The sequence below is a fragment of the Mustela lutreola genome, chromosome 14, assembly GCF_030435805.1.
Source record: "Mustela lutreola isolate mMusLut2 chromosome 14, mMusLut2.pri, whole genome shotgun sequence".
Classification (NCBI taxonomy): domain Eukaryota; kingdom Metazoa; phylum Chordata; class Mammalia; order Carnivora; family Mustelidae; genus Mustela; species Mustela lutreola.
In genome coordinates, this window is record NC_081303.1 from 72,301,334 (window position 1) to 72,321,638 (window position 20,305).

Below are 20,305 nucleotides of genomic sequence, written 5' to 3' on the forward strand. Positions count from 1 at the left end.
CACTGCTAAATGATTGCCATTGTAGCATTAGCTGACACGTCTATTCCACTATGTAATTACCACTTCTTTTTTGTTTTGAGAATATTTCAGATCTACTCTCTTACCAAGTTTCAAGTATATCATACAGGACTCTGAGCTGTAATCATATTATACATTAGATTCCCAGAATTAGTGATTCTTTTAGTTGAAAGTTTGTATTCTTTGACAAATATCTCCTCATTTCCCCCTCTCTCCAACCTTTGGCAACCGCCAGCCTACTGTTTCTCTACATTTGACCTTTCTAGATTCCACTGGTGAGTGATATCAACAGCAATTGTGCTTCTCTGACTTGTTTCATTTAACATATGCTCTCAAGTTTCATGCAAACTGTCACAAATGGCAGGATTTCCTTCCATTTCATGGCAGAATAGTATTCCATTTCACACATACACAAACACACACACAACACATCTTCTGTTTATTTGTTGATGGACACACAGATTGTTTCCATATCGCAGCTAATATGAATGATGTTGAAATAAACACAAAAACATGGAGTGTCTTCATATTTTACATGTGCTTCCTAAAATTTCAGGGTTGAGTGTTGTTTGTCTACTTTGATCATTGAATTGGAATAGTGAGTTCATTTACATTCAAAGTCATGTAACTTGTGAATTTTGATTCAAAGCATTTGTACCCTCCCCCTCCCCTGCTCCTTCCCCCCTACGTTTTGGCCAGGGACTCAAATGATTCAAGATATATATATATATATAGATATCTATCTACCTATATATACATATATAGAGAGAGAGGGAGAGAGAGAGACTTTTTTTTTCCTTAGGACTTGACCTTTTCAGGTAGCTCTTACTTCTAGGGCCTCTTAGGGGTTCAACTAAATTCCTTTAATTGGTGCTGCTCCTCTGTGTCCTCAGTTCAGTGCTGTGATGCTATTGAGGATTCTACTTAGCATCTTTGACTCTTTGTGACTGTTTTCTGCTTGGCTTTTGGGACTCCTATCCTATAGAGTTTAGGAACCGGGTGCCTCAAGGGGAAAACAGGCAGAATATTGAACCAAATTTTTTCCACCACTGCTCCAGTCCTGGCTGCCTGGTTCCCCAGAAACTGTCTGTTTAGTCCCATGAGATTATCAAGAGCTCTGAGCAGCTGCTTTCCCTCAGTCTCTTGACCTATGCAGCTCACGTGTCACAGGGAAGGGTGACAGAGACTATTACTCTAATTTTACTACTATTTTGCCTTTCTAGAGTTTTGATTCCTGGAAGTCCAGTGACCTTAGCTGTGTACCAATCTCGTTTAAACAGCTGATGTGTTGTACTTTAATCCAACAATTAAAGTTGTTCTCAAAGGAAGAATTATTTAAATACAAGCCACCGTGTAAAAGCTGGAAGTATAGTGTCTAGAATTTTGTGATTTTGATATCAACACCACACTAAATGTGTAACTGCCCTCTCTAGGGGATCTGTTGTTAGTGTGCATACTTCCAAGATCTCTAGCAGTGCACTGCTACTTCTCAGAACACAAAATCTAACATGGGATGTAAGAGACTGAGGAAGGATGTGAGCTGTGGGGAGCATTTAGTTTGGACTCCACAAATGAAGATCATATCATGCTGCAACATTCCTTTATTATTGATTATATAGCTAACCTAAGCTCTGATTATAGAACATGCATCCACCAGAACTTAGCCATAACTCCAGCCACAAATGTTCATGTAGGTCTCTAAGTTATGTTTCCTTTTGCTTGGCCCTCCCTCTAATTCTTTCCTAGACCTTATCTGGTCCATGATGAACATCTGGTGGAACCCAGGTTTGAATGGTCCCTGGGAACCTACATTGTTTCTCTGTTCACAGCTCCTCTTTGGGTCTTTCCCAGGACACTCTGGATGCCAGTCTGCAGAGTTTCCAGCGAGACAGACTGTCAGAGATAACTGACCTAAAGGACCAGCTGGTGGCTGCTCAGCACAGTCAGACCAAAGCTATTGAGCAGCGCCATGACGCTCTGCTGAGGCGCTGGGAACAGCTGCTGGAAGCCTCTGCAGCCCACAAAGAGAAGTTGCTAGAGAAGCAGCTGCCCCTACAGCAGGTAAAAAAAAAAAAAAAAAAAAAAAAAAAAGGCTTTCCTTACATTGTCCTCTAACCAAATGAAAGGAGCACTCAACAAGGGAAACCTGAGTTCTCATCTTGTGTTGCCCTGAGCTGGGAGACCTTGTATATGTCACTTCACATCTCTGAGCCTTGATTCCTCCATTTGTGAAATACGACTATATTACCACTGTCTCCTGCTGGTCTGTGTTACAACCATTGAGAGAGATCATGGACCTGAGAATGCAGTGCAAGGCACTAAGCTCTCTATAGGCTTATGTGATGACAATGTTCTGTCTACTGGTGGCTGCTAAGGTTCAATGCCGATCATAAAAAATAATCAATAATAAAAGGAAGTCAAGATGCTCAGTGAAATTACCGAGCATTCCTAGACCATAAGAAGTCTTGTACCAGGCAGCAAGTCAGGGTAGGCGGGAAAGGGAATTAAGAAACAAGCACACAGATAAAAATCAGTCAGTCTGGACCCTTAACTAATTATTGAAGGGCTTGGTACCTACAGAAATAAGTCCTAAGTGAAAAACTAAATAAACTTATGGGCAACTTTACACACATATATGCGTTCTACATAGAAAGATGTTTTACATATTTATTCTATTTTGCTTAACTTTCAACCTCTGCAAAGAGGTTTGTCATTTGATTTCCTGCTTATAGAATCTTTGTAAAATACAGAGACAATGCATAATATTAAGGAAGTGATACTAGGTACCTTATAGATTTTTGTGTCTTTCCCGTGTAGGGGCCATATCAACTATTTCTGTATTTTACATTTTACAAAGAGAGTGCCGAAGGGAGTACAGGGTAAGATGTAATGGTCTAACACCTTTGACATCCCTCTTCCATTTGGACCAATTTTCTCCTCCTTAACCTCCATATTTGGGAATGAAAACTCATTTTCACATTTGCCTTAGATAAATCTCTTGGGAAATACAAACTGCTGACCCTAAGTCTATGGAACATTTTAATCTAAAACCATTTTTGGTCACCTACTGTTTGGAACAATCCATACTATTTCTCTTGTTCAGAAATTCAGACAGTTCAGTCATTCAGAGCATCTGGATAATTCCAGACCGTAACAGAGGGATAAGGGTACAGTTTAGAGGGTAGGAACTGGATTGAGCCCTGAATAAATTTGGGAAAGAAAGCAAGAAAAGGACTTGGCACAGACAAAAAGACACCAGAGAGGCATTGTCTTCAGAAGAGAGAAAGAAGAAGCCAGCAGAATGGGAGAGAGTGGCCTAGCCCATCAGTGATCTCAGATTGAATGATTCACCCATTCATTCATTTAATGCCTACTTGTACATGTTCGCCATGTGCCAGGAAGAAGGAGGGCACACACTTCAGAATAAGAAACCGTGAAATCTCATCACTGGAAATGGACCTTGCTTCGTTTGGACTCTTGGCACTAAAACAACTCTAGGAGTCCTTCAGCCTCTTTATTTGTAGATGTTGAAGACTTGACTAGTTTCACATCAGGGGACCAGGACCTGGGCAGTGCCTCAGATGCACCCGTGGGCCCACTGATTTCATGTCCTCGGTAGTTTCAGTTCTGCCCTCTTGGAGAGCTGACCCTGAAAATACTTAAATATGGTCTTTTTAATCCTCAGTCTTTTCTCTTGCTGATGGCCTTTATCAGGAAAGATGGAGATGACTTTTTTCTCTGCAGGCTGAGGAGCTGTTCATGGAATTTGCACACAAGGCTTCCGCTTTCAACCACTGGTGTGAGAATGCCGAGGAGGACCTGTCGGAGCCTGTGCACTGTGTCTCCCTGAACGCGGTCCGGCAGCTGCAGAAGGATCATGAGGCCTTTCTGGCCTCCTTGGCCGGGGCCCAATCTGACTTCAACAATCTGCTGGAGCTGGACCAGCAGATTAAGGCCTTAAATGTGCCCTCCAGCCCTTACACGTGGTTAACGATGGAGGTGCTAGAGAAGTTCTGGAAGAACCTGTCTGACATCATCAAGGTAACGGCACACAACAGAGGCTTTCTTTCACGGTGGTGAGCATGACAACCCAATGTATTGTACAAGTTGTGGGGGGATCTTTTGAGAAAGAAAGGACACAATTAATAAGTATACTGGGTCAGCAGTCACGAATAGGAACTGTCTAAGGAAATGTCAGAAATATGCTCTTGGTGGGTACAACCCTACGCCCCAGCATTCAGACACTCTCATGCCTCTGGCTGTTGAGCAGTGATTCAAGGAAGCAAACACGGCTCCAGGAGGTGGCTCTAAACACAGGGTATGGAAGTTCATGAGGTTCGTGTATAAGTTCACAGTCTATAGATTCCCTACAACCTTATTTTATACCTACCTCCAAAGTGCCTTTTTAATGTGTTTATGTATAATTTTATGTGTATAATATTATTGATCATAGAAACTATGGAGAACATTAAAAAGTTTCACAAAGAAAAATGTCACCCAATTACTACCAATTTTATTTTATTTTTTAAAAGATTTTATTTATTTATTTGTCAGAGAGAGACCACAGTGGTGGGGTGTGGGGTGCGGCAGCTTGTTGCTACTTTTCCCTTTAGGGCTGTGTTTATGTTCATTTAAATGAAGATTTCACCTAAAAAAAAAAAAAATGAGAAGAGGACGATTTGCCTTTATTACTAGCTTATTTGTTACTGGGCTTGGTCTTAGTGACACCTGCAACCACTCTGGGGTGTGAGGGGAGCTTCCCGCCCCTTTGCAAGGAGAGGTGGTCGGGAGGAAATACAAGCGCGTAGGTAGCACATGCTTCCGGAAGACGTGTTAGACTAGGGGGAGGGGCGCGTGTAGGAACCAGCTAGTTCACTGCAAAGAAAGGTCTTCAATGTTCACGCCACTATTTGTGATTCGGGGTTTTAGGAACGGGAGCAGGAGCTGCAAAGGGAAGAAGCGAGACAGGTCAAGAACTTTGAGATGCGCCAGGAGTTTGAGCAGAACGCCAGCGCCTTCCTTCAGTGGATCTTGGAGACCAGGTGCACAGTGACCCCTGCATCAGCGTGGGGATGAAATACATGCCTGAAGGGAGCGGGAAGGGGTCCTACAGCACTTACGTGGTTCTAAATTCACCATATCCTGTGAGTGCTTCTCAAGTCTGGAACTGATGGTTTTCTAAAGTAATCCTTGCAAAACCAAGAAAAGAGAATGTCATGTCACTGCCCATTGTCCACACGTCCATATTCTCGCCTAGATACTCTCATTTTTTATTCCTGTTGCCTGTGATTAAGTCTGAAATAACATAGGCCCTTATGTCTGCACTTTACAAAGTGCCTCTATACCCATGGCCTCCCTAACTCTCCCTGCAAACTTGAAAATTGTATAGAGCAGATGTGATTACCTCTGCCTCCAAGTGTGTTAAGAAGTTCCATAGACAAATGGACTCACTCAAGGTCACATATGTATTTATGGGCACGAGCCTACTGTGAGCACCTGCAGTGAAGCTATCATGCTGCCTGATCACGGAGCCCTGGTGAGAATCAGTTGAGATACTCTACACTAATTGCTTTTATTAGAGGCAGAATGTCTTCTACACGAAAATAGCATTTGTCACATGCTCCGGGGCAAATGACCTGGAAAAGAGGAGACTTGGAAGGTTGTAATACATTAGAATAAATGTCAAACTTGGTGGACCCTATCCAGTAGCTGGGTCAGAAATGGGGACTTTTGAGAGTTGAAGGGGTGGTTTAGACAATCCGTGATATATCCTGTTCCTACGAACCCAACAAAGAAAAACCAGATGGTGAGCAAAAGGAAAACCTGTGTCACAGCTAAAAGTCATCGGGCAGAAGGCAGAGGGAGCACAGCTCATCCTCCTGTCCCTCTGGTTTGGTCCCTCATCCATCCCCCCGCAGCATGTGCCCAGCACTGAGCACATCACCTGAAACCAGAGGTCTTCATCCTAACACAGCAGCTGCACAGAGGCTCTGAGTTCCTCCAAGACGGAGAGACTCCGGGAGCAGTGCAAAACAGGCTCCTATTAGATTTAGAATATTTCATTAATCTAGGGAAAGAAGATCATTGAAGTAATTTGTGTTAATGTGTGATTTCTCTTTTCTCTCATTTGATTCCTGTCCGGACCTCCATGCCCAGGGCTTATTTTCTGGACGGGTCAGTATCTTATGCTATTATGTATGTTTTGTTCTATTCTGTAAAACTAATAATGAGGAGGACTTAGCGCCCAGGCATCTTCGTCATCTCCTCCATCACCATCAGACCCAGAGGGTACCTGACTGAAGGTGGGATGGAGAGAGAATGCTGAGTGTCAGACTGTCTGCATCCCACTAGGGGGCGTCTGAACCTCATTAGGTTCAGGGTATGTGTCGAGTAAGAGCCATGAGGAAGGGACCGAAGCCTTGCAGACACGAAGAACAAGAGCAGACCTTCCTTCTCTTCCCATCCATCGAGCAGCTTGCCAGTTGGCAGAACAGTTCAGTTTCCTGAAAATCTGGTGTGAAAATTCAGTTCAAAGGAGCCGTATAATAGACACAGGAGTAGAGAAACGTAGGGTGTTGGAATAGGTCTGTCTGGGTGAAATACTGACTTCTGATATCTGGTTCATAACTAGGTCTTTGCTCAAAGAAACAGGAACTCTGGAATCCCAGCTGGAAGCAAATAAAGTAAGTAGCATTTGCTTATTAGCTGAGATATGGCCAGAATTATGAGGAGTGCAAGGGAAACGCTTTAAAGGCAACCCCCGTAGTACTTCTAGGTAAACTCCCCAGGCAGAAGGTCAAGGGCCTCGGGGTCTAGTTCCAGTGCTGCCAGCGGCTTGTGTTCTAGCCTCTCACTGCCGCTCCATGGGCACGGCCTTTGGTTTACCTCAGTAACCTCGACTTCTGTGTCTATATAATGGAGTTCATAATACAGGCGTCACTGTCACTGTGATAATTAAGAAAGAAAACAGGTGCAGAAGCTGTCATCATTGACAATCACTTGATAATATAATTAAATCCAGGTGGTCTCTCAACAGCTGAGTGAAGCAACGGGCTAGAACAGTGTTTCTTAACTGTATTTTCACTTCTGCTCCATCTCAAGGAGAACATTTAATTAATTAAATCGAATTGCTCCCATATGAAAGGCCTTGGATAATGAAGAGTAAGATGCCGTCAGGTAGGACTGATCCCTGGAAGGTCACAAGCCTTTGCACCATGTCGTACACTCAGTATCTCCATCCTCCCTCATCCTCAGAACCCTCCCCTCCTCCCCTGCTCAGGAGAAAGCATGGCCTGGATGCAGGCAGTTGGCATCAGATGTGCCTGGAGGACAGGTACGTCCTGTGGAAGTCTGTCCACAGGGTGGCAGGGGAGCCAGCTGGAGCTAGCCAGTCCCCAGTGCAGATAACTCGAGGCGCAGATTGCTAGGAACCAGCCATGCAGGTGTCCTGGGAGTACACCTCCTCTCTGCTGCAAGATGTAGCTACTAACCCTTAGATTTATATATTACACATGACCAGAATGACTGAAGTCACATCTCCTAACCTTCCCCCATTGCATAAGCAAGGAACAAATAAGTGGATTTCCTGAGCGGTTCATTTTTTACAGAGGACAGGAAGAGTTCCGAGAATAATTAAAAAAAAAAAAAAAAAGAAAGAAAGAAAGAAAGAAAGAAAGAAAGAATGAAAGAAAGAAAAAGAAAACAATTAGAGGAAACTCAAGCTCATCGGCTTCTTCTCTACCATCCCTTGGTTTGAAGCCAGTACCTTGCATGACTGGTCTCTCCTTCTTGGCTTTTCTAGCGGAAGCAGAAGGAGATCCAGGCCATGAAGCGCCAGCTGACCAAGATTGAGGATCTGGGAGACAGCCTGGAGGAGGCACTGGTCCTGGACCTCAAGTACAGCACCATGGGGCTGGCCCAACAGTGGGACCAGCTCCACCAGCTGGGGATGAGGATGCAGCACAACCTGGAACAGCAGATCCAAGCCAAGTACTGCAGACCCATGACCAGGGTTGCAGGGTGTGGGTGGGATTAGGTGTTGGAACTTAGCCCCAGGATCTAGAGATCAGGGTGCTGAATGAAAGAGCTGCTTCAGAGATAGGACACAAGCTATCTCCAGAATCAAAATTCTCGTTCTCTCTTTTCTGTCCCACAGAATGACTATTTCTTTTTATTTGGGAGTCTATTATGAAACAGGAGACCATGCTCCTATCCCACTGAAGCTACTCATCACCCAGTTCTTAGAGTCCCTTCTCCATCTTAAGTAGTCCCTTCAGGAGACCATCCCTTTTGTAAAGTCCCTCTCAAATGCCTAGAATGCAAGAAATATCCAAGGTGTAGAGCCAGAAGAGCAGAATTCACATGTTTTGTTTTGTTTTCTAAATAAATTAATTACATCAAAGCAGCTTTAGGTCTTGGGAATAATGGCAGCATTATTGTCTAGATCGGAGATTGGCAAACTTTTCCTATAGAGAGACTGACTGATCATAAGTGTGTCAACTGTGGTGAGTCCTGTGGTCTCTGCTGTGACTACTCACTCACTGTCATAGAGAGAACAGGCTATTGACAGCCCACAAATTCATGAGCATGTCCATGTTTCAGTAAAATTCTATTTATGGACACTGAAATTTGAATTTCATGCAATTTTTATGTTTAATGGAACACTTCCTCTTTTGATCATTTCCAACCATGTAAAGAGGTAAAAACCCATTCATAACTCACTAAACTGTACAAAAGCAAGTGGCAGACTAGATTTGGCCCATAGGCTATAGTTTGCCAACCCCTGAATTACATGACCGAGTAGCCTAATACCCACTAGCATCCCTCTCTGTTCCACATGGCATGTCTTTTGCTACTTTTCTGTTTTATTTCTTGGGTTAATGTATGTTTTTCCTTTCAGAGACACCATAGGCGTGAGTGAGGAGACACTAAAGGAGTTTAGCACAACATATAAGTGAGTATAACTTCATAGCTGGTCAGTTCTTTATTTTCCAACCCATTCAAAATGAATCTCCAAATAAGTAATTTTTTCCCCTCAGTGCTGGTGTAGGATCTTAAATGAAAACCTAGATGTCTTAATTACCTGCATGTCATGGTTTTTAATAGGTCTATCAAATTCCTGGACTTCAGAAAATACATTTCTCCCATGCTCAACATTTTACTGTCTTTGTTCCATTCCTTGGATTAAAAATAATTCAGAAACAGGGGCAAGCTCCCCATTCCATTCTGATGACCTGTGATGAGTTAAAGCCTCAGCTGACCCAATAAGAACTGTTCTTTTCTGTTCTAATCTGGTTCTCTATTGAACTTGATAAAATGTTTTTGTTCTTCAGACATTTTGATGAGAATCTGACCGGGCGCCTGAGCCACAAAGATTTCCGGTCCTGCTTGAGAGGGCTCAATTACTACCTGCCCATGGTGGAGGAGGATGAACCTGAGCCCAAGTTTGAGAAGTTCTTGGATGTCGTCGATCCTGGGAGGTAAGAAGAAGACCAACAGCCAGACCATCGTAGGGGTTGGGGTTTGGAGGGACAAGTACAGAGGGTAAAATGATCCAAGAAACACCGTACCAACTCATCACGAGAATAGGAAGACAGAGACTATCCTATGTGAGTTGGGCAGGTTTTGATGCCTTGCAGGATTAGCTCAGAAGTTCATGGCGCTGACTCCAACTCAGGCACAGCCTCTGTCATTTCCTCAGTCCCTGTTTTCTGCTTGATTTATGAATCTTACCTGGTTCTGAGAATGAACCTTGAGAGAAGAATCCTTCCATGTGTGTAAGGTTGTAAGGAGACCTGCATGATTTGGAGGTCGACTGACAAGAGTGGGGGTGGAGTACAGTCATGGAGAGATCGCACCACCGTTAGGGATGAATTCTTTCTAACGCCAAAGATGACAGAATCTTGAAAAACTTGAAGTGCCTGGGAATGGGCGCTGATGAAGACCCCCAGACTGTGTAGAGAGTCCAGTCAGAGGGCTCTTGTGGGCATGGCGGCTGGGGCTTGGGAAGCGGCATTTACTTTCCTACAAGGGCATGAGGAGTGGGGTCAAAGTAGAAGTCGCAGCCCACAGTCTCAGAGTGAGGAAACCATTTCTCCCACAGGAAGGGCTATGTCTCCCTGGAGGACTACACCTCATTCCTGATCGACAAGGAGTCCGAGAACATCAAGTCCAGTGATGAAATTGAGAATGCTTTCCAAGCCCTGGCAGAAGGCAAGGCCTATATTACCAAAGAGGACATGAAGCAGGTCAGATCCCAGTTGCGTCCACTGTCACTGAACTTGTCTTGGGCCTGGTGGCCCACCGTTGGCAACTACTCTCCCCCACACATCTTGTTGTTGTTGCTCGAACATTGTCCTGCACAAGTGACCATTTATTTGCTTCTCTCACCATTTCATTGTGCTTTGGCCCAGCTTGAAAATTAAAGTCATTCTCTAGTGACCGTAAGGGTCGATTCCAATTCTGAAACTCAATTTTTAAGGCTATTTCTTTTCCCACTTCTTGAATAACCTAAATTTAGGGAATGGGATGAAGTGTGTAGACCAAGTGAGATAGGACTCCTCAGGTAAGGGCTAAGTTGAGAAGACGAGCTGGATGTACGCATTAGAAATTATAGACTTCTGAGAAGGTCTGTGATGGGAACAGGGCAGGCTGCTGCTCCCCCGTCTCTCTGTCCCCTGGGTCCCAGGTTCGGGGTATGTTGCCAGCTCCAAGGAGCCAGCTGTTTTTAATCCCTATGGCTGTATCTCTTTCTGCTTTTTTTCAGGCCCTAACCCCAGAACAAGTGCAGTTCTGTGCCTCACATATGCAGCAGTATGTGGACCCACGAGGCAAAAGCCATCTTGCCGGCTATGACTATGTGGGTTTCACCAATTCCTTCTTTGGAAACGGAGAAGCAGCTTTTCCTGAATCATAGCAAATCTTGGTGTGGTGGGAAGTACTGGGGGAGGAAGGGACAGAAGGTATGGGGGAGGAGGGAGACTGTCTTGTGTGTATGGGTGTGTGTGTATTTATTACACTTATTAGAACACCTGGACACGTATCAGGCTTGGGGGATAGAAGGCATTCCCAGAGCTGGGGGAGAGGAAGCATCACAGGCTCATTTTGTATGCAACCTGTCACTACTCTGGGGACAAGCTCTTCATTTTTTCTTCGTTGGATTCTACACATCTGTATTCCTTTGTTTTGTTTTGATTTTGAAATAAAACATTTCCTTTAAAAAAAAAAGTTCATTTTTTAAAGTATTTCTTTTTAATAGGGCACTGTGAAATCAAATGTTACTGACGCATGTGAACATCTGTATTTCTGAGAAATAATTGTTCTCTAGAGATAGAAAGCTAGTCACACCACAAACAAGGGTCATGGCGGAATGAATAAAGTCTAGGACTCACATCTGTAACTCACAAATGGTTTCTCTTGAGGTTTGGAATGCATATAAATTCTTACATTTGAAAATATATCATTTGAAAAGATATCTGATGATCTGGATATCTATGGAAGAGGAAGAAGACCAACGCTTGTGTTCTTCTCAACCTGCCCTTTCTCCATACTTCTGCATTAGAGAGGACATCATTAATCTCAGAACGACGAGGCTGTGGCTGGGCAGAGCTTCCTCTGCCCTCCGTGGCCCCACACTCATGCTTACATTTTAATGTGATGAAAAGAAGGTTTTGATTGACTTCTGCCTCCTATTAGACTAAGAGTTAGATTTACAAAATGAGGAATTAAGAAAAAAACAAACAAACAAGAAAAGGGAATGCTGTCTCCAAAGAGTGTTCAGGCCAATGCCAACATTCTGTCTGGATTTGTCAAAGTCGACAGTGTTGTTTGCCAGTGAGAATCCTTCCATCACATCTCTGCCTTGTGTGAGACTACTGGTATCCTGCACTGCCTTCACCACCAGCCCATAAATACTGCCACCTGACTACCACTTTGTCTCAGTCTCATCCTTTGCACAAAAGGTAGTCCTTCCTCAGTCAGGGACAAATTCTTTCAGGAACCATTCAAACGAATTTTGGTTGAATCTAAAATGCTGTCTCTGTTGCTAATAATGTATAAGTGCCTTTTACTGATTTTTGCTTCAACAGTTGGATCCTATCGAACATGACCATTGAAAGTATTTTTTAAAAACTTGGTTATGAATTACCAAGAATGGTTGCATTTGAAAAAAAAAAACACATAAAAAATCAGTGTCATTGATATCACACTTACCAAGAAGTATGGGGACTCCAACAAATTGTGCTTGTAATAACCAAGGCAAGGTGAATATGGTTGTGATCTCCTCCCAACCCCCACCAAGTATCTGCAAGACCTAAATCAGATTATTAAGCATGTGATAGGTGAAGAAATGCTCTTTATGGCTAAGGGCTGTTAACATCTTATGAAAGAGATTGAATAGTATAAAGTCCAGAGAAGATAATATTTGTCTGAAGAACTAACGAAATGCCATAAGAAGATGACACCGTTGGCATCAAATACAGCTCCCTCTGAAGTCAGATCCTGACCACCTAGGCACGCAAGCAGAAATGGAAATGCAGAAGCAGTATATGTAACTTGGTTAGGTCTATAAATACTCAACTTCTAACAATTAGCACTTTTATCAAATGTTCCTTGTGATTTGTGATTAAGCTCCTCCCGGTACTCATCTTCCCTTGACCTTCTGTTCACTTACTTTAAACTGGAACCCCTGACTTATTCTTACTAATTCTTTTCCTTTACAATCTATAGATTGGAGCCTGTGTTTAAGCCCCCGCCCTGAGTTTTTTCGTGATCCCTACTGCTTGAGACCCAGGCCCTTTCTGCCATCTGACTGACTCTCCTACCTCTCTCCAACCTGTTCTCTTTTCTGGACTCTGGCTTCCTTTCTCCCAAATTCAGTTTCTATGAAGTTCTAACTAGAGGCTATGATTCTTCCCTGAGGGCATGGAAAAAAAGATGGATTCCTATTTGAGAAAAATACCCCCTTAATGTAAGTTCTCTCTCTCAAATCGTGCCCCAGTGCTCCCTCATTGCTGAATTATGCGAATCCTGCATTTTCAAAATCTCTTCTGTTTGTCATTTTCTTCATCTTCCTGCCCCACTCTCCAGGTTCTGGTCCCCAGGTCTCTGCTTAGGACGACGGCAGTGGATTCCTTACTGATCCCTGCCTCTGGTCCCTCTCTGCCGGGCTCTGTCATCCTCTCTGCAGCTGGATTAATCTTCCGAAATCGGTTCCCAGATGCCACTCTAATCTCTGCTCAGAGGCTTACTCTCCCTGATGAAGGGATCAAGTCTGAGGCAAGGTATTAAACCTCCTGTCTGCAAAGAAGTCTTCACCCAAACTAACTTAGCATCGTTTGGGACACAGTTTCAGTCCCTCTGGAGAGCTCACCACACTCTGAAGCAGGCCTAGACTGCCTCTCGCCACAAAGCTTCAGTTACTCTATTCCCTCTTTTGGAATATACTCTCTTCCCACTTAATTGCAGTCAAGACTTACCCACCAGTTAGGAACACATTCGAGTACTACCTTAGACACGAAGCCTCTGATTCTTCATGCAATTAACCTCTCCCTAAACTAAAAGCCAACTTACTCTGCTTAGTACGTTCACAGTAAACTCAGCTCACATCTATTGGAAGATCATTATGATCCAGGTCTGGTGCTAAATTCTTTGCATGCATAGTCCTGTTCAGTAATCAATGCAAAACTGCAAGGTTACAGCCATTTTACAGAGGAGGACATGGGGGCAGAGACCTAGCATCACACCATAAGTTATAGGGCCTGACAGCCGTGTGGCTTCATTACCCTTTCATTGGTCCCTAAGCACACTGGGGCCGAGCACCGTATATTGCAGGCGGAAGTGAACACGTCCCCAGCAGATCCCACAGGACGGTATCCATGCTACGGAGGGAGACAAGCGAGGAAATCCTCAACACCCAAGATTATGAGGCCATCACGGAGCTTTGACGAGTATCAAAGAAAACAGGAGATCTACATCTTCTCTGAGATACAATCTACCAACCGGGAAAGCCAATGACAAGGAAGAGCACAAAGTGACAATGAGTCAGAGGACAGTGATACAAAAATAATAATAAAGGGGAAAGAACCCCGCGGGGAGAGAAAACAGCCTACCTTTTCATTTAACAGAGCATTCAAGCTACTCATTCAAATGGATCTTGGAAGGGCATCAGAGGTGGGTTGCTCTAATTATGCAGTAATTTAACACTCTGTACCATACCCCTGGATGGGACTCCAGCCAGAGCGGCTCTGAACTCGAGCAGGCCAAACTGCTCTCCACTCGTTCAGTTCAGCTGGGAAATTCTTAAGGAGCTGGACTTCTGCAGTGATGGTGAGAAAGTGCGAGTTCAGATTCCGAGCTCAGTGCGAGTTAAACACAGTGAACTGAGCGGGTTCCCTGCTCCATGTTCCCCAGCAGCCCTGGGCAAGTGCAGGCAGCAGGACAGGGCTCTCCCAGAGGGTTGCAGGGGGAGGACGGCTTTGATCGGAGACCCTGAGCATCTGGCCCATTTTCCTGGGTTCCTGGTCTCAGTCCAGCCTGCGCAGAAGAGACGGTGCCGCTGGGGGAGCCTTCATCCTCCACGAAGCAGTCTCCCTCGGAAGGCGCTTCTCAGGGCCGTCTGCACGGCCCGATTCCTCAGACTGTAAACGATCGGGTTGAGGAGGGGGGTCACCACGGTGTAGGTGACCGCGATGAGCTGGTCCCGCTCCAGGGAGTAGCTGGCTTTGGGCCTCAAGTACATGAAGGAGGCGCAGCCGTAGTGGACGACAACCACCGTGAGGTGTGAGACGCAGGTGGAGAAGGCCTTCTTCCGGCCCTCGGCCGACGAGATCCGCAGGATGGCTGTCAGAATGTGGGCGTAGGAGACGGTGATGAGGGAGAAAGACACGAGGAGGACCAGCAGGCTGAGGATAAGGATGCCCAGTTCACTCGGGCCCGTGTCCCCGCAGGCCAGGCTCAGCACCGGAGGCGTGTCACAGAAAAAATGCTGGATCTCATGGGAGCCGCAGAACGGGAGGCGGAAAATGACTAGTGTCATTCCCAGCCCGAAGAGGTACCCGCTGAGGAAGGAGGTGCCGACCAGCTGGGAGCAGAAGGCAGGGCTCATGCGGCTGGCGTAGTGCAGCGGGACACAGATGGCCACATACCTGTCGAAGCCCATGACCGCCAGAAGGAAGCAGTCGGTGCAGGCCCAGGAAGCAGAGAAGAACATCTGGGTGGCACAACCCACATAGGAGATGGCCTGGCCCCCCATGACCAGGCTGGACAGCATCCGAGGAATGATGCCCAACGTGTAGCAGGTCTCAGAAAAAGACAGGAAGGAGAGGAAGAGGTACATGGGGGTATGCAGGTGGCTGTCCAGCCTGATGACCACGATAATGAAGACATTGGCGGTCAGGGTAGCAAGATACAGAAGTAGGAAGAGGGCAAAGAGCAGGAACTGCAGCTCCCCAAAGCTGGAGAAGCCCAGGAACACAAAACCCTTCCAGGCGGTTGCATTGGCCTGACCCATCCTGAGGGGGCCCTGGTCAACTGTGTGTTGACACCTTCCGCCTGGCCGGCAGGTGCCTCCTTTCCTTAGAGGGCAGGATGAGGTGGGTTCTCCTTTCTTTGTGCCTGTTGTAACTCAGAAAGGAATCTCTCATTGGGACAGCAACCAGACCTCAGGAAGGGATCGACAGCACCAGACAGATAGATGTACGGACCCGCTCTCACTTGCGTGCAGGTACGTGTCCGTGTGCGAGGACACACAGTGTGCACACACACGCCCACCCACACACACTACACAGAGAGACACGCATGCCACAGGTAAAGCACTCATCCCCAACCACGCCCAGTTCACAGGTCCAAAACCCTGTGCACCCGTATTCCCCCAGTGACCGTGTCCATCATCCACAAGTCCATCAGGCGCGTTACCAACACCTGCCTTCCGAGACAGCACATCAACACGCAGAAGGTGCACCGGACTCCCGTTCATACCGACATCCTACAGGCACCCACGTAAGAATACACACGTGGGCACGGACGCACCCTGTTGGAACAGGACGCGCGGCAGCCTGTGGGATATTATTTTCTGGGTCAGGGGACAGAGACGGGACCAGAGAAAAAGTGCCGACTCCTAATCCAACAGTCCAGCCCCCAAACAACGACCACCCTCTGACACCGTGGGCCTCGGTGCCCGTGAACACGGAGCTCTGTCACAGTCCCGTATCTCTGCCGCCCTCCGCGGAGCCTCTTCCGTGCGAGTCCAGGCGAGGCCCTGCGGCGGCTGGGAGACCCAGCAAGGGAGGCTCGGCAAGGGGAGCCCCCACTCACCCGACGAGGCTCACGGGGAGGAGAGCAGAGGCCCGCTTCTCAGCAGCCAGGCCCCAGACGCCTCGGCGCAGCCCTGCCTGCAGGGGAAGAGCCCCGAGACCCGTCTCAGAGGCTTCTCTGAGCACAAGGGATGCTCCCAGGTGAGCCCGAGACAGCCTCCGCCCCTGTGGCCCCACGGGGCGAGTCCTCTCTGCTTCCGTGGAGCAGCCTCTGTCTCGGAGGGGCCCCAGTCCCCGGGGCGCTGTCTCAGGACGCACTTCCGACTGTCGGTACCGCGGAGAACTCCTGCGGGGAAAGAGATGCTGCGATCTGATGTAAACAATAATCCCATTATGTCCTAAGTATTATATTCGCTCTTTTCACATGTTAAATCTGCTTGAGAACTTCAAATAACCTGGTTTAAAAAGGGTGAACCAGGTTTGGGAGAAGGGTTGGGGTTATGGACATTGGGGAGGGTATGTGCTTTGGTGAGTGCTGTGAAGTGTGTAAACCTGGTGATTCACAGACCTGTACCCCTGGGGATAAAAAATATATCCTTATAAAAAATAAAAAATTAATAAAAGAAAAAAAATAAATAAAACAAAACAAAACAAAATAAAATAATAAACATAGCCTTTCAAAAAAAAAAAAGGGTGAACCATTGCATTTTATAGTAGAGGAAACAGAGCCTCATAGAGTTTAAGTGACCCGACCCCCCCCACACACACCCCCGTCCCCAGGTCACAGAGCTCAGATTCATGGTTTTAGAGTCTCCTGGTGAGGTGTTCAGTAGGAACACAGGGATTCGCCTTCCCTGCTTTTGTCTCAAGAGCGGAGACGACCCTTTCCAGGGCGCGCCCGGTTTCGAAGGCCCACACGGTCACGTCCACACCCGAGAGCGCGCTCCTCCCTCAGCCCCACCCCTGCGCGCTCCTCCCTCAGCCTCACCCTCTGCCCACGTCCTCGTCTGTCCACTGCGCTTCTTTCAGACGCATGTTTGTATTTTATATATTTTTTAAGATTATTTATTTTGGGGGGAGAGAGAGCAAACACGGGGGTGGGGAGAAGGAGCGAAGACGGGGACTCAGCCCCGCGTCTCTGAACTGCGCGCCGCGCGTGGGGACCCGCGTCCGTCCGAGAGCCGCGGAGCCCTGGACGCTGGTCTCCCCGCAGCGCGACTGCCGGCTTCCGAGGGGTCCCCGGCGCGCGGTTTCCCCTGCTGGTCTCGGTCCCAGCACGCTTGGTGAACGTCACCCCCTCTCCGGCAGCGGAGTTCTGAATGGTTTCCTGCAAAACGCAGGAAAGTTGCAACGGCAGAGCCTCGTTTACTGGCGGTCACTAACAGCGTCGTCAGGATGTTCAAACAAGCATATGAGCCTTTTTTAGGGAAATTGAGAGAATACTAGTGTACGTGCGTACACTCTTCTCTGCTTAACCCCACGCTCACCGCGCTCAGCTCCGTCTTCCGTGTCCCACCGTGTTCTTGGCGCGCTCCTGCGCATCCAGGTCCCCGCGGGTCGCCTTCCCGTCCGCCCTCCCTCGGTGCTTCCTAAAGCACGTGCTCGCGGCCGCGGTCTTCATGTTTCTTTACCTGAAAATGCCTTCACTTTGCCTTTACTTGTGGAATTTAGTTTTCCGGAATAACAAGTACGTCTCTTCATCTTCCCTCATGCCACTTACTGAGTCTCTGTCCCCCTACCTTCTGATGCCCGAGCTGCCATTAATGGTGTCGCGTTGCTCCCCGGGCCGGGTCGGATGCCTCCTGTTCCCAGGCGTTCCCCTTGCCTGCGGCTGGCATCAGTTGGAGGATGCTGGGTGGGCACATGCTTTTGTACGTTTCCTCCGTGTGATTTGTTGAACATCTTGACTTTGTACGTTATTGTCTTCCACCATGTACGGGAAATTTCCAGCTATTATTTCTTAAAATATTTTCTTCTTTATCTTTATTTTTCTCTTTATCTCTTCATTTCCTTCTGATATTCTAATCATTGGACTACTTGATATTGTCTGGAAAATCTCACGGAATTGATTCATTTTAACTTTTTTTCTTCTTCAGATCAACTTATTTCTATGGATTTATTTCCCGTCATCAGTCCTTTCTTCTGTCATCTCCAACATGTTCTTGAGCCTATTTCATGAAAAATCTATATTCCAGCAATATGTAAATAATAATAATAATATTTCATAACAAAGGGGATTTATTCCAAGAATGCAGAACTAATTTACTATTTGAAAATGTTAACATAATTCATCAAATCAGTCAAATAAGTGAAGAAATATAATCTACTCATCTCAATATTTGTGTAAAAATTATTGGTAAAAATCAATATCCATTGATTTTTTTTAAAAAACTCTGTTTCTATTTAAAATTAAAGCCACTATCATACCTCTTTGTGAAATATTGAACTCTTTTCCCTAGAATAAGCACTCTGGCTACTCTATACAACATTGTACTGGAGGTTCAAACCAGTGTAATAATGTGAGAAAAATATATAAAAGATCTAATGATTTGAAAAGGATGATGAAATTCTTTATTTGCAAATGACATGATGGTGTACGAGAAAATCTTACTAAATCTACAGAAGGTCTACAAACCTAATAAGTACATTTAGCAAGTTCTCAAGTTAATTGTTTTTTTTTAAAGATTTTATTTATTGATTTGACAGACAGAGATCACAAGTAGGCAGAGAGGCAGGCAGAGAGAGAGAGGAGGAAGCAGGCTTCCCTCCGAGCAGAGAGCCCGATGTGGGGCTCGATCCCAGGACCCTGAGATCAAGACCCAAGCTGAAGGCAGAGGCTTTAACCCACTGAGCCACCCAGGCGCCCCTGTTTTTCTTCATATTAGTTGCAAAAAATAAGAAATTACATTTTATTTTAATAGTATAAAAACACAGATGCTTAAAATCAACACTTAGAATTAAATTTTTTAAAAAATGAGGAAGTACCCTATACCTTAAAATTCTAAACATTAAGAGATAAGATTAAAATAAATCTAAGTAAATTTAATACATTAAATTTCATGGGTAAAATGACTCAATATTATAATTTTGATTTCCCAAACTTATCTATAGATTCAATGTACCTTTATTAAAAAAAACTCCAACAGGATGTGTGTAGAAATTGGGAAGCTAATTCTAGACATCATTTGGAAATGAAAAGATCTAAACAATCATACAAATTAAACACCTGAACTCAAAATTACTATAAAGTAACAATAATGACAAAAACTGCTACCAGCAAAAAGGTGGGTATATAGACCAATAAAAAATACAAAGTCCAGAAACAGTCACATCTGTACCCAGTCCCATCAGTTTCCGTAAGGTTGCCTTGCAAATCAATGAGGAAAGGAAAGTCTTTCCAACCGGCGGTACGGGAATGACTGAATTTCGGGGTAAGAAAAAAGAGCAAAACCAAAATAAAAACGTAGTCCTCACTGCATTCCGTATACAGAAATTATCCCAGATGAGGTGTAGACCGAAATGTCTGACAGGACAAAACAACTAAAAGAATACACAGAAAATGTCGTCATTACCTTGGGGAAGGCAAAAAAAAAATATTTTTAGGCAGGAGACAAAAATGCATAGGCATAAAAAATTGATCAATCAAACCATAAAAATTAAACATGTGCTTATCAAAGAGCAGATGGCAGAGTGAAATGGCAGAGCAACTTTGAAAGAAAAGCCAATTTGTACAAAGCTGAACAGAGAGAGAGTAGGCATGTGGCCACACAGAGACTTGGATAAATGTTTTAGCTGTTTAATCTGTAATTATGAAAAACTTAGAAACAGCCCAAATGACCATGACCATGGGAATACTAAACAATATCCTGGAACAAAAAGGAATAAACGTGTAACCCCATGGAAATTCTCAAAAGCATTCCCTTGAGTAAAAGAAGCCACAAGCAACACAGCTCTTAGAATTTGTTTCCATTTATGAATTTAAAGAACAGGAACGTTGTATAACGTTTGAGAAAATCACCTCGCTTGTGGTCCCCTCA

At 45.3% G+C, this 20,305-nt stretch overlaps 2 protein-coding genes across 2 annotated transcripts in view; one reads left to right on the top strand and one right to left on the bottom strand.

Moving 5' to 3' along the window:
• The window catches only part of LOC131814929 (spectrin alpha chain, erythrocytic 1-like), a 64,249-nt gene extending 53,011 nt beyond the window's left edge, over positions 1-11,238 (top strand). Inside the window, 11 exon segments of the mRNA XM_059146406.1 lie at positions 1,870-2,079; positions 3,763-4,059; positions 4,948-5,060; positions 6,175-6,192; positions 6,650-6,701; positions 7,820-8,007; positions 8,918-8,971; positions 9,351-9,497; positions 10,121-10,265; positions 10,784-10,846; positions 10,848-11,238. Of these exon segments, the coding sequence (XP_059002389.1) occupies positions 1,870-2,079; positions 3,763-4,059; positions 4,948-5,060; positions 6,175-6,192; positions 6,650-6,701; positions 7,820-8,007; positions 8,918-8,971; positions 9,351-9,497; positions 10,121-10,265; positions 10,784-10,846; positions 10,848-11,222 (1,662 nt within the window). The 3' untranslated portion in view covers positions 11,223-11,238.
• A 3,346-nt stretch (positions 11,239-14,584) lies between these two features.
• On the bottom strand, positions 14,585-15,526 carry LOC131814282 (olfactory receptor 10Z1). The gene has a single exon (XM_059144928.1). It carries the CDS (start codon positions 15,524-15,526, stop codon positions 14,585-14,587), a length of 942 nt encoding a protein of 313 aa, XP_059000911.1.
• Between the last annotated feature and the right edge of the window lie 4,779 nt (positions 15,527-20,305).